Source organism: Cnephaeus nilssonii, assembly GCF_951640355.1.
Source record: "Cnephaeus nilssonii genome assembly, chromosome: 19".
Classification (NCBI taxonomy): Eukaryota; Metazoa; Chordata; class Mammalia; order Chiroptera; family Vespertilionidae; genus Cnephaeus; species Cnephaeus nilssonii.
In genome coordinates this window covers 34,727,705-34,740,224 of record NC_137090.1, presented here as the reverse complement: position 1 = coordinate 34,740,224, position 12,520 = coordinate 34,727,705, and the positions used below count along the sequence as shown (strand labels likewise).

At 44.4% G+C, this 12,520-nt stretch overlaps 1 protein-coding gene across 1 annotated transcript in view; it reads left to right on the top strand.

The window, feature by feature from the left end:
- Positions 1-10,441: 10,441 nt before the first annotated feature.
- The window catches only part of YWHAE (tyrosine 3-monooxygenase/tryptophan 5-monooxygenase activation protein epsilon), a 43,136-nt gene continuing 41,057 nt past the window's right edge, over positions 10,442-12,520 (top strand). Inside the window, exon 1 of the mRNA XM_079797717.1 lies at positions 10,442-10,617. Coding sequence (XP_079653843.1) covers positions 10,554-10,617 — 64 coding nt within the window. The 5' untranslated portion in view covers positions 10,442-10,553. The remainder of the gene's footprint in view (positions 10,618-12,520) is intronic.

Genomic DNA, 12,520 nt, shown 5'->3' with positions numbered 1-12,520 from the left:
ACCTTTCCATTCATTTTCATTCATTCTTTAATTTCTTTCAGCAGTGTTTTATAGTTTTTCATGTGTAAGTCTTTCACCTTCTTGGCTAGTTTATTCCTAGAAAAAATTTTTTTGAAATTTTATTCTTTTTGATGCTTTTGCAAATGAAAATGTTTCCATTTTTAAAATATATTTTATTGATTTTTTACAGGGAGGAAGGGAGAGGGATAGAGAGTTAGAAACATCAGAAACATCGATGAGAGAAACATCGATCAGCTGCCTCCTGCACACTCCCTACTGGGTATGTGCCCGCAACCAAGGTACACACTGTGGATCCGACGACCGGTGGGCGCGCTGGCGGCGTTCCCCGTGGCCCGGTGTGTAGGCCGCTGCCCAGAGCGGGTTCCACCGGGAGCCTGACTCTCCTGGAGGCTCTAGGGGAGACCCGGGAGCAGAGGCGGACCAGCGGCCACTGCCGAAGCATGCAGAAGGGCTAAGGTAAGAGACCCCAAGATCTCTTGGATCTATGGGCTCGGACACGGAGACTGCGCCATCTTTTAGGGGATAGTGGATGTTATCGGAAGCCTGAAAATCTACAACTGCGGCAACCACCGAACAGCTGTGAACCCCAGAACACCGGTTCCCAATTGGCGCAAACGCAGATTCAGAGGAGCTCTACACTCCACCACGGAAAGGTCAGATTGCGCCTGGGATAAGGAGAGAGAGAACTACCTAACCAGACATCCGGAGAAGAGAGACCATGGGGAGACAAAGAAACAGCCCGCATATGAAAGAAAAGCAGGCATCACCAGAAAAGGAAGTAAACAAAATAGAGGCAAGCAACCTGTCAGAGAAAGAATTCACAGAAATGGTCATAAGGTGGCTGAAAAGAATGGAAGAGCCGAAACCGGTTTGGCTCAGTGGATAGAGCGTCGGCCTGCAGACTGAAGGGTCGCGGGTTCGATTCCAGTCAAGGGCACGTACCTTGGTTGTGGGCACATCCCCAGTGGGAGGTGTGCAGGAGGCAGCTGATCGATGTTTCTCTCTCATCAATGTTTCTAACTCTCTATCTCTCTCCCTTCCTCTCTGTAAAAAATCAATAAAATATAAAGAAGAAAAAAAAGAATGGAAGACAAATTTGACAATATGAGTAAGAACCAAGAGGAAATGAAGAAGAACCAAGAAGAAATGAAAAATGACATCACTGCTGTAAAGAACTCAATAGAAAGCATCAAGAGTAGAAGCAGAGGACCCCGTCAGTGAGCTCGAAGACAAGATAGGAAAAAATACCCAAGTAGAGCAGCTTCTAGAAAAAAAAATTAAAAAGCAGGAGGAGAGCTTAAGGGAACTTTGGGACAACATGAAACAAAACAACATCCACATAATAGGGGTTCCAGAAGGAGAGGAAACTGAGCAAGGAATAGAAAACCTGTTTGAAGGAATAATGACAGAAAACTTCCCTGATACAGGGAAGAAAAAACCCACACAACTCCAAGAAGCCCACAGAGTCCTAAGCAAAATGAACCCCAAAAGACCGATGCCAAGGCACATTATAATTAAATTGGCAAACACCAACGACAAAGTAAGAATCTTAAAAGCAGCCAGAGAGAGACAGAAAGTTACATACAAAGGAACCCCCATCAGACTAGCAACTGATTTCTCAACAGAAACACATCAGGCCAGAAGGGAATGGAATGAAATATACGAAGTCATGCAAAGGAAGGGTCTGAATCCAAGAATACTGTAGCCAGCAAGGTTATCAATCAAAATTGAAGGTGAAATCAGGAGCTTCACCGACAAAAAAGGACTAAGGGAATTTATCACCACCAAACCAGCAATGCAAGAAATGCTAAAGGGTCTGCTGTAAAAAAAAGAAATAGGAAGTGAAGAAGGAACACAGGGGTAAAGAATAAAAACGGCGACAAATAAGTACCTATCAATAATAACTTTAAATGTAAATGGATTAAATGCCCCAATCAAAAGACATAGGGTAACAGATTGGATAAGAAAACAAGATCCATATATTTTCTGTCTACAAGAAACCCACCTCAGAAAAAAGATGCACACAGACTGAGGGTGAACGGATGGAAAAAGGTTTTCCAGGCGAATGGAAATGAAAAAAAAAAAAACACGCTGGGGTAGCAATACTTATATCTGACAAATTAGATCTCAAAGTGAAGGACATAATAAGAGATAAGGAAGGCCACTTCACAATACTAAAGGGAGCAATCCAACAAGAAGAAATAACGGGTAAACATATATGCACCCAATACAGGAGCACCCAAATACATAAAAAAAACTCCTGGAGGATATCAAGGGAGAGATTGACAGCAATACAATCATAGTAGGAGACTTTAATATCCCACTATCACCATTGGACAAATCCTCTAAACAAAAAATCAGCAAAGAAACATCAATCCTAAATGACTCACTAGACCAGGTGGAATTAATTGACATCTTCAGAACATTTCACCCCAAAGCCACAGAATATACATTCAAGTGCACATGGGTCATTTTCAAAGATAGACCATATGCTGGGACATAGGCAAAATCTTTTCAAATTCAAGAAGATAGAAATCATATCCAGCATCTTCTCAGATCACAGTGGCATAAAACTGGAAATCAACTACAATGAAAACAATCCAAAAAAATCAAACACATGGAGACTAAACAGCATGCTATTAAACAATGACTGGGTTACCAGAGAGATCAAGGAAGAAATAAAAAACATCATGGCAACAAATTATAATGAAAACACAACAATCCAAAATCTATGGGACACAGCAAAAGCAGTCTTGAGAGGGAAGTTTATAGCTCTACACGCCTACTGCAAAAAAACAAGAAACAATAGTAATAAATTACCTAACCCTACAACTCAAAGAGTTAGAAAGAGAGCAACAAGAAAAGCCCAGAGTAAGCAGAAGGAAGGAAATAATAAAGAACAGAGCGGAGATAAATGACATAGAGACCAAAGAAACAATACAAAAGATCAACAAAACGAAGAGCTGGTTCTTTGAGAGGATAAACAAGATTGATGAACCTCTAGCCAGGTTCACCAAGAAGCAAAGAGAGAGAACCCAAATAAACAAAATCAGAAATGAAAGAGGTGAAATAACAACAGACACCACAGAAATACAAAGGATTATTAAAAAATACTACGAACAACTTTATTACAACAAACTGGACAACCTGGAGGAAATGGGCATATTCTTAGAAAAATATAACCTTCCAAATCTCAATCAGGAAGAATCCAAATAGCTCAATAGGCCAATAACTATGGAAGAAATTGAAGCAGTCATCAAAAAGCTTCCAGCAAACAAAAGCCCAGGGCCAGATGGCTTCACAGGGGAGTTTTACCAAACATTCAAGGAAGAACTAAAACCTATCCTCCTCAGACTATTCCAAAAAATTCAAGAGGAACACTTCCAAGCTCCTTCTATGAAGCCAACATCACCCTAATACCAAAACCAGATAAAGACAACACAATGAAAGAGAATTACAGGCCAATATCCCTCATGAACATAGATGCCAAAATCCTCAACAAAATTCTAGCAAATCGGATCCAGCAATACATCAGAAAGATCATACACCATGACCAAGTAGGATTTATCCCAGGAATGCAAGGATGGTACAATATCCGCAAATCAATAAACGTGATACATCACATAAATTGAGAGATAAAAATCACATAATCATATCAATCGATGCAGAAAAAGCATTTGACAAAATCCAACACCCTTTCTTGATAAAAACTCTCAACAAGGTGGGAATAGAAGGATCATACTTCAACATAATAAAAGCTATTTATGATAAACCCACAGCTAACATCATACTCAATGGGCAAAAACTAAAACCATTTCCCCTAAGAACAGGAACAAGACAGGGATGCCCACTCTCACCACTCCTGTTTGACATAGTACTGGAAGTATTAGCCATTGCAATTAGACAAGAAGAAATAAAAGGCGTCCAAATTGGAAAAGAAGAAGTAAAGCTGTCCTTATTTGCAGATGACATGATATTGTACATAAAAAACCCAAAAGACTCCATCAAAAAACTAATAGACTTAATAAATGAATTCGGCAATGTCGAAGGATACAAAATTAACACCAAGAAATCTATGGCATTTCTATACACCAATAGTGAACTTACAGAAAGAGAGACTAAAAAAGCAATCCCATTTACCATCGCACCAAAAAAATTAAGATACCTAGGAGTAAACTAAGGAGGTAAAAGACTTGTATGCGGAAAACTACAGGACACTGAAAAAAAAGATAGAGGAAGACATAAACAGATGGAAGAACATACCATGTTCATGGATTGGTAGAATCAACATCATTAAAATGTCCATACTACCCAAAGCAATCTATAGATTCAATGCACTCCCCATTAAAATACCAATGGCATATTTCACAGACCTAGAAAGAACTCTCCAAAAATTCATCTGGAATAAAAAAAGACCCTGAATAGCCACAGCAATCCTGAGAAAGAAGAAGAAAGTAGGAGAGATCTCAATACCAAATTTCAAGCTGTATTACAAAGCCACTGTACTCAAAACAGCCTGGTACTGGTACAAGAACAGACATATAGACCAATGGAATAGAACTGAGAATCCAGATATCGACACAAACCACTATGCTCAATTAATATTTGACAAAGGAGGCATGAACATACAATGGAGTCAAGACAGTCTCTTCAATAAATGGTGTTGGGAAAATTGGACAGATACATGCAAAAAAATGAAACTAGATCACCAACTTATACCATACACAAAAATAAACTCAAAATGGATACAGGACTTAAACAGAAGATGGGAAACCATAAAAATACTAGAGGAATCCACAGGCAGCAAAACCTCAGACATATGCCGAAAGAACTTCTTCACTGATACTGCTCCTAGGGCAATGGAAGCGAAAGAGAAAATAAACAAATGGGACTACATCAAAATAAAAAGCTTTGTCCCGGGCCCGGGTGAGGCCGAGCGCCCCTGGGTCCAGGAGAGGCCACGCGCCCCTGGGTCCGGGTGAGGCTGGGTCCCAGGCCCGGGTGAAGCCGCGCACCTCCGGGTCCGGGTGAGGCTGCGTGCCCCTGGGTTCGGGTGAGGCCATGCGCCCCTGGTTCCAGGTGAGGCTGGATCCCGGGTCCGGGTGAGGCCGCGCGCCCCTGGGTCCGGGTGAGGCTGGATCCCAGGTCCGGGTGAAGCCGCGCACCCCTGGGTCTGGGTGAGGCCACGCGCCCCTGGGCCCGGGTGATGCTGGGTCCCGGGTCCGGGTGAGGCCACGCGCCCCTGAGTCCAGGTAAGGCCGCGCCCCTGGGTCCGGGCGAGACCAAACCAGAGGGAGTCGGACCTGCATTACCACCATTAGTCCACCATCCAGAACTGAAAAGTCAGTGCTGACATGTACACATAAGGAACTAGTGGACATTGAAATTGGGTCTCAAAAGAACTGTTGGTCCAGAAAGAAACTCACTACAGACTGATTCATTTGCCTGTCAGCATAACTATTATTGCTCGTCTCACATTTGGTTCTTATAAGTATATTTCTAGTAACACATGATCTCACTCATCTAGGGGAAATGATGAACAACATAGACTGATGAACAAGAACAGACCCAGAAACAAGGAGGCATTGATCGGACTGTCGGGCCTCAGAGGGAGGGTAGGGGAGGGTGGGGGTAGGGGGGAGAGATCAACTAAAGGACTTGTGTGCATGCATACGAGCCTAACCAATGGTTAAGGACAACAGGGGGTGTGGGGGCATCCATGGGGAGGGGTGTGGGATGGGAATGGGGGGATGAGGACAAATATGTGACACCTTAATCAATAAAGAAATTAAAAATAAAATAAATAAAAAGCTTTTCACAGCAAAAGAAACCATCAGCAAAACAACAATAAAGCCCACTGTATGGGAGAACATATTTCCAAATGTTATCACTGATAAAGGTTTAATCTCCAACATCTACAGGCAACTTATACAACTTAATAAAAGGAAGATAAATGATCCAATAAAAAAAAGGGCAATGGACCTAAATAGAATCTTTTTGAAAGAAGACAGAAGGAAGGCCAAGAGACACATGAAAACATGCTCAAAGTCACTAATTATCCGAGAGATGCAAATCAAAACGACAATGCAGTACCATCTCACACCTGTCAGAATGGCTATCATCGACAAATCAACAAAGGACAAGTGTTGGCGAGGATGCGGAGAAAAAGGAACCCTCGTGCACTGCTGGTGGGAATGCAGACTGGTGCAGCCACTGTGGAGAACAGTATGGAGTTTCCTCAAAAAACTAAAAATGGAGCTCCCATTTGACCTAGTAATCCCACTCCTAGGAATATATCTTAAGAAACTAGAAACACCAATCAGAAAGGATATATGCACCCCTATGTTCATAGCAGCACAATTTACAATAGCTAAGATTTGGAAACAGCCTCGGTGCCCGTCAGTAGATGAATGGATCAGAAAACTATGGTACAGTCCTGACCGGTTTGGCTCAGTGGATAGAGTGTTGGCCTGTGGACTGAAGGGTCCCAGGTTCGATTCTGGTCAAGGGCATGTACCTTGATTGCGGGCACATCCCCAGTAGGAGGAGTGCAGGAGGCAGCTGATCGATGTTTCTCTCCCATCGATGTTTCTAACTCTCTATCCATCTCCCTTCCTCTCTGTAAAAAATCAATAATATATATATATAAACTATGGTACATCTACACAATGGAATACTATGCTGCCATAAAAAAGAAGGAATTCTTATCATTTGCAGCAACCCGGATGGAACTGGAGAGCATTATGCTAAGTGAAATAAGCCAGTCAATGAAAGAAAAATTCCACATGATATCACTCATTTGTGGATAATAAAGAACTTTATAAACTGATGAACAAAAAGATAGATACAGAGGCAGTAGAGCATCAAACAGACTGTCAAATTACAGCAGGAAGATTAGGGAGAGGTGGGGGAGATAAGAGATTAACCGAAGGACTTGTATGCATGCATATAAGCATAACCAATGGACGCAAAACACTGGGGGGTGAGGGCATGTATGGGAGTGGGGTGGGGGGGGGCAATGGTAAGATATGTACACATATAATACCTTAATAAAAAAATGGAGAAAAATATTTTTGATTTGAAAGAGGAAGGGAGAGGGAGAGATAGAAACATCAATGATGAGAGAGAATCTTTGATTGGCTGCCTCCTGCACATCCCCCAATGGGTATTGAGCCCACAACCAGAAGTGCCCTTGACCGGAATCAAACCTAGGACCCTTCAGTCTGCAGGCCGACAATCTACCCATTGAGCCAAACCGGCTAGGGCTTAATCTATATATATAAAAGCCTAATATGCTAAGTGTCCAACCGATGGGTCTACCAAACGGTTGACCGCTCAACCAGTCACTACGATGTGCACTGACCACCAGGGACCAGACACTCTGGTAGGTTAGCTTGCTGCTGGGGTCTGGCCAATCAGGACTGAGTGAGTCGGGCTGGACACGCCCTGGAGCCCTCCCATGGTCCCTTCCAGGCCTCTAAAATATTTCTTCTAATTAATTTCCTTTGAATGTGCATGAATTCGTGCACTGGGCCTCTAGTGTCTTAATAGAAGGTACCTGAAGCAGATGTGACAAACATTTTATCTGGGCAATAAGTACTGGAGTGTATAATTTCTGTGTTTATCTGTGTCAAATATATTATCACTGATTTGAACAAAGGTCAATATAATCCTTATAGCTTTCGTGGCTTCATTTTATTAAATATAAAATAACAGATCCTATAAATGACATTCACATGGTTACATTTCAGTAATCTGAACCAAAGTAACCAAATAAGTTATTCTCTCTCCCTTTTTTAAAAACATATTTTATTGAATTTTACAGAGAGGAGGGTAGAAGGATAGAGAGTTAGAAACATCTATGAGAGAAAGACATCAATCAGCTGCCTCCTGTACACCCCTTACTGGGGATGTGCCAGCAAGCAAGGTACACGCCTTTGACTGGAATCGAACCTGGGACCCTTCAATCCACAGGCTGACGCTCTATCCACTGAGCCAAATCGGTTAGGGACTCTTTTTTTTTTTTTTTAATATATTTTATTGATTTTTTACAGAGAGGAAGAGAGAGGGATAGAGAGTTAGAAACATCGATGAGAGAGAAACATCGATCAGCTGCCTCTTGCACACCCCCCACTGGGGATGTGCCCACAACCAAGGTACATGCCCTTGACCGGAACCGAACCCGGGACCCTTGAGTCCGCAGGCCGACGCTCTATCCTCTGAGCCAAACCGGTTTCAGTGGGACTCTTTTTTTTTTTTTTTTTTTTTAAGGAAATTGAGCCTATAAGTAGACTCCCACTGGATTTTATTTTTAAAAAATTTTTATATTTTTTTATTGATTTCAGAGAGGAAGGGAGAGGGAGAGATAGAAACATCAATGATGAGAGAGAATCACTGAACTTCTGCCTCCAGCAAGCCACACACTGGGGATCGAGCCCACAACCCCAGCATGTGCCCTGACTGGGAATCGAACCGTGAACTCTTGGTTCATACGTCAATGCTCAACCACTGAGCCATGCAGGCCAGTCCTCCAAAGATTTTTAGAGAGAGTGGAAGGGAGGGAGGGAGGGCAGAGAGAGAGATCAATTAGTTGCCTCCTGTACACACCCTGAGACAGTTCTTACCAACTGAGCCACACCAGCCAGGGCAATTTTTATTTATTGATTTTAGAGAGGGGAGGAGGAGTGGGGGAGAGAAACAGCGATTTGTTGTAGTTGTTTATGCATTCACTGGTTGCTCCTTCTATATGCCCTGACTAGGGATCAAACCCACAACCTTGGTATATCGTGCTCTAACCAACTGAGATACCTGGCCAATGCTAATTTCAAGTTTCATTCCATTGTGATAGGAAAAGATACTTTGTATGATTTCAGTCTTTTACATGTATTAAGGCTTGTTTCATGGCTTAACATATGGTCTCCAGTTTCACTACCGATGAACATGAAGCTTCAGAGGTGAAATGACTTGCTGGAGGTATAAATAAGTAAATGTGTATTTATATAGTTATAGAATTCTGTATTTTGATTCTGTCTTTTACCATTGAAATTTGATGTTTGTTTAGAGTGGAAGGGGCTTAATCTGTAATGGAGTAAGGAGACACTCAGTTTCCTTTGCTGGGTCTTCTGCTTTTACCTCTCTTAAAAGTAGGTATTCTCCTGCTTCCCTTTTTTTCCATTTCCATGATGGTTACTTCTACCTGGGTGATCTTTGAGAATCTTAGAACCATGTGCTAAAAGGAATTGTCTTTGCATTCTATCAGCAAATTTCCCTAGCATTCCTATTTTTGTTGTTGTTAATGGTACTGCCACTCATTATTCCAGTGACTCAGAGTGGGAAGATGGAAAGTCAATTTTTCCCCATCACAAGATCTCTACATCTCATCAGATACAAACTCTTTCGGCTTTTCTCTGTAGTACTAATCTTATTTGTTCTTTCCTTCCTATTTTCATTGCTATCATCTATTACCTCTTGCCTGCATTAGTGTAATAGCCTGCTAATCAATCACTATTATACCGTACTTATTAATATTTTAAAATATAGGTTGTTAGATAAACGATGATATTATCCTCTCTGCAAAAATCATAGCTTTCTTGTGCCCTCTGAATAAAGTGCAAACTTCTTAGCTTGCCATCCAAGGCTCTTCATAATTTGGTTCCAACCTTTTTATTTCACATTTATTGCAGATCTGACCACACAGCTCATGGTCTAGTTACCTGAACTTCGGTCTTGGAACTGATTTTATATTGAGGACAAGGTGCTGGGAACCCACCGGGAAGCAAAAGAGCGACCAACTCCTTTCCCATCCTTGCTTCCTCAGTGTCAATCCCAGCCTGGCTGGCCCCGTCTTCTGCACCTTGCCCTCCAGGCCGGCCGGGCTCCTCTGGCCACGGCCCTGGTTCCCATCCATGCTGGGTCTAAGGAAAAAGAAGGCTAACGCGCAAGAGAAGCAAAAGGCTGCCAAGTGAAGTTGAGGTGTGAACATTGGGGTTCCTCTTCTCCTTCCAACTATTGCAGGGCCCAACTCTTTACTCCGGGGTTGAAAAAGCCGGGAGAAGGCCCAGGAGTGGGCTTGGCCGAGGAAACGGGCTGGGTAGGGGAGAAGCTGGTTTCCGAGAGGAGGGCCGCCCATTAACAGACCGTTACAGCCTTTGCTTTCTCTCGCTCCCCTCTCTTCAGGGCCAGCCCAGGCCGGCCTCACCTCAAGCTTCCCCCCACCCCCCGTTTCCTCGGGTCGCTCTTTCTTCCCGCAGTCGCAATTCCCGCCTCGGGGCTCCCGCGCCAGCTGAGCTCACGGAGGAGGGGCGTCTGCTGGTTCCAGCCTCTTCGGGCGCCGAGCTCCCGGACCGCCCCCCCGCGCCAGTTGCCAGGGAGCGGTTGCCATAGAGCTGAGCAGTTGTCCGCGTGCGCAGGCGGAAGTCCCGGATTGAGGCGCCGCCATTTTTGCTGCTCGGACGCGTAGCGAGAGGCTGAGAGAGTCGGAGACGCTATCCGCTTCCATCCGTCGCGCAGACCCTGCCGGAGCCGCTGCCGCTATGGATGATCGGGAGGATCTGGTGTACCAGGCGAAGCTGGCCGAGCAGGCTGAGCGATACGACGGTGAGTTGGGGGGTCAACCGGGGGCTGGAATTCTCGGACCCTCTGCCGCCGCCCACAGAGGCCGGGAGCGGGAGACAAAATGGCGGCATCGTCTCCGAGCCTGGCCGGGGGACGTGGATTCTGGAAGCAGGAAATGGCCTGTGGTCTCCTGGAGCGGTGGGAGGCTCCAGGCCTAGGAATTTGACCCTCGCAGTGTCCTCAGCTGCAGACACTTGCCAGCCGAGAGGCCGAGGCGATGGGGTGGAGGAGTTGGTTGTAAAATGGCGGCTGGGGGGGAGGGCGATTCCCGGGGCGGGGGAGGAGGAGATGGCGGGTGCTGTCTCCGGGCGAGCGATCCTCCGGGGAACTTCTGGCTAGCCTTGGGATGTGGAGAACAATTGAGCGGGGTGATGGGGAAGAAACACCCGCCACCTGGGGGAGAGTGGCGACCAGGCGCTGTAGCGCGGGCGCCTTTCAGGGAAATATGGCGGGTGGGGGCGGTGGCTTTTCCCCGGAGGCCCAGTGTGGGGCGGCGGCTGCTGCGAGTCTCACAAAGGAGAAGCTTAGCGAGAGGAGGTCTTGGGGCTGTGGTGGCGGTGGTGCGGGGGCCGCCGTGAATGAGGCGGGGGATGGGGAGAGGGTGGGAATCACTGCTGTTCATCCTTGGGCGGAGGCCAGCGGAGATGCCGCGATCGTATTTCTTCCCCGCAGGCCGGCACACCTCGTAGTGAGGGTTTTTTAGGCTTTACCTTCAGCTTCGCCTTCCTCCCTCACGTCCCTTTCCGCGGACTTAAACCGGAGTGCTCGAAGTTCCTGTAGTTCTTGTCTGTCTCCGTACGCTGTGCGTTCTGGTGGCCAGAACATTGAACGGGAAACAAGGAGACCATGAGTCTCAGTCCCTTGCCAGGGCCTGTGTCTCAGTCTACCAGTTTGTAAGAATAGTGACTTGGCTGTTGGCTGCCCTATTATGACAAACGGAGAAAGACCTGTTGAAAAATAAAAAGTTATTTCAAATAATGTTCAGTAACTGCATTTTGGTTGACTGCCCGGACTGGGAATGCGTGGTTCGTACCTCATTGGGGATTCTAATTTACCCCAAATCATTCAGCTGGGGTAAGGGTTTTGGGATTGTGAACATAAGGAGTCCAGCAGATCCTATGTTCTTTTCTGTGTTTTATGTACAGGTTTCTCTGTTTTATGGTTTTATGTACAGATTTGAACAGTTTTCCTTTGTTCCTTGATCCTTTGCCCATAAAGGTCCTTTCGTCATTTTCTAGAACTTTATGGAATTGTCCATTGTGTCTTTTTAGTCAGTTCCAGGTTGCTGCTTTTAAAAAATTGACCCTCCCTCAATTTTGGACGTAGGTATTTGAATTACCTACCCCCACATCTGTTAAAATGTAGTATTATGAAAACAGTCATATATGTGGTTTTAATGCTGTTGAGGGGTGAGACATAGTTGGTATCAAGTGCCATTGATCTTTAGGTTTTAATTACTGAACCATTTATTTTTCAAAGTGTCATGTAGGACCATTGCTTTCCTTGAATACCTATTTGTCATGTGAATAGCCTCAGGGCTAGATATCATACATTAGGATTCAGGAATTTGAAAATTAGGAGAAAAGGCTTTGAACTGAAACTTAGGGAAGATACTACACTAAATTTCATCTTGTAAATCCTTAAATTGCTATTTGTATTAAATAAGGTTCCTGTTAGGAGGGGGAGGGGAATAAGATGGGAAGTACAGCTCAAGGTCAGATATGCCTTTATTTCAGTGTTTAAAAGTCAAACATGTAGGTGTGCTTTTAATGGAAGTGTTTCCCCCCTCCCCCATGCTCCAAATAGGTTCCCCTTTTAATCTACCAGTGCCCTTGGCAGGAAACTTGAAATTATATTTGAATGCTTTCTGTTCTGTAGGGAGTTT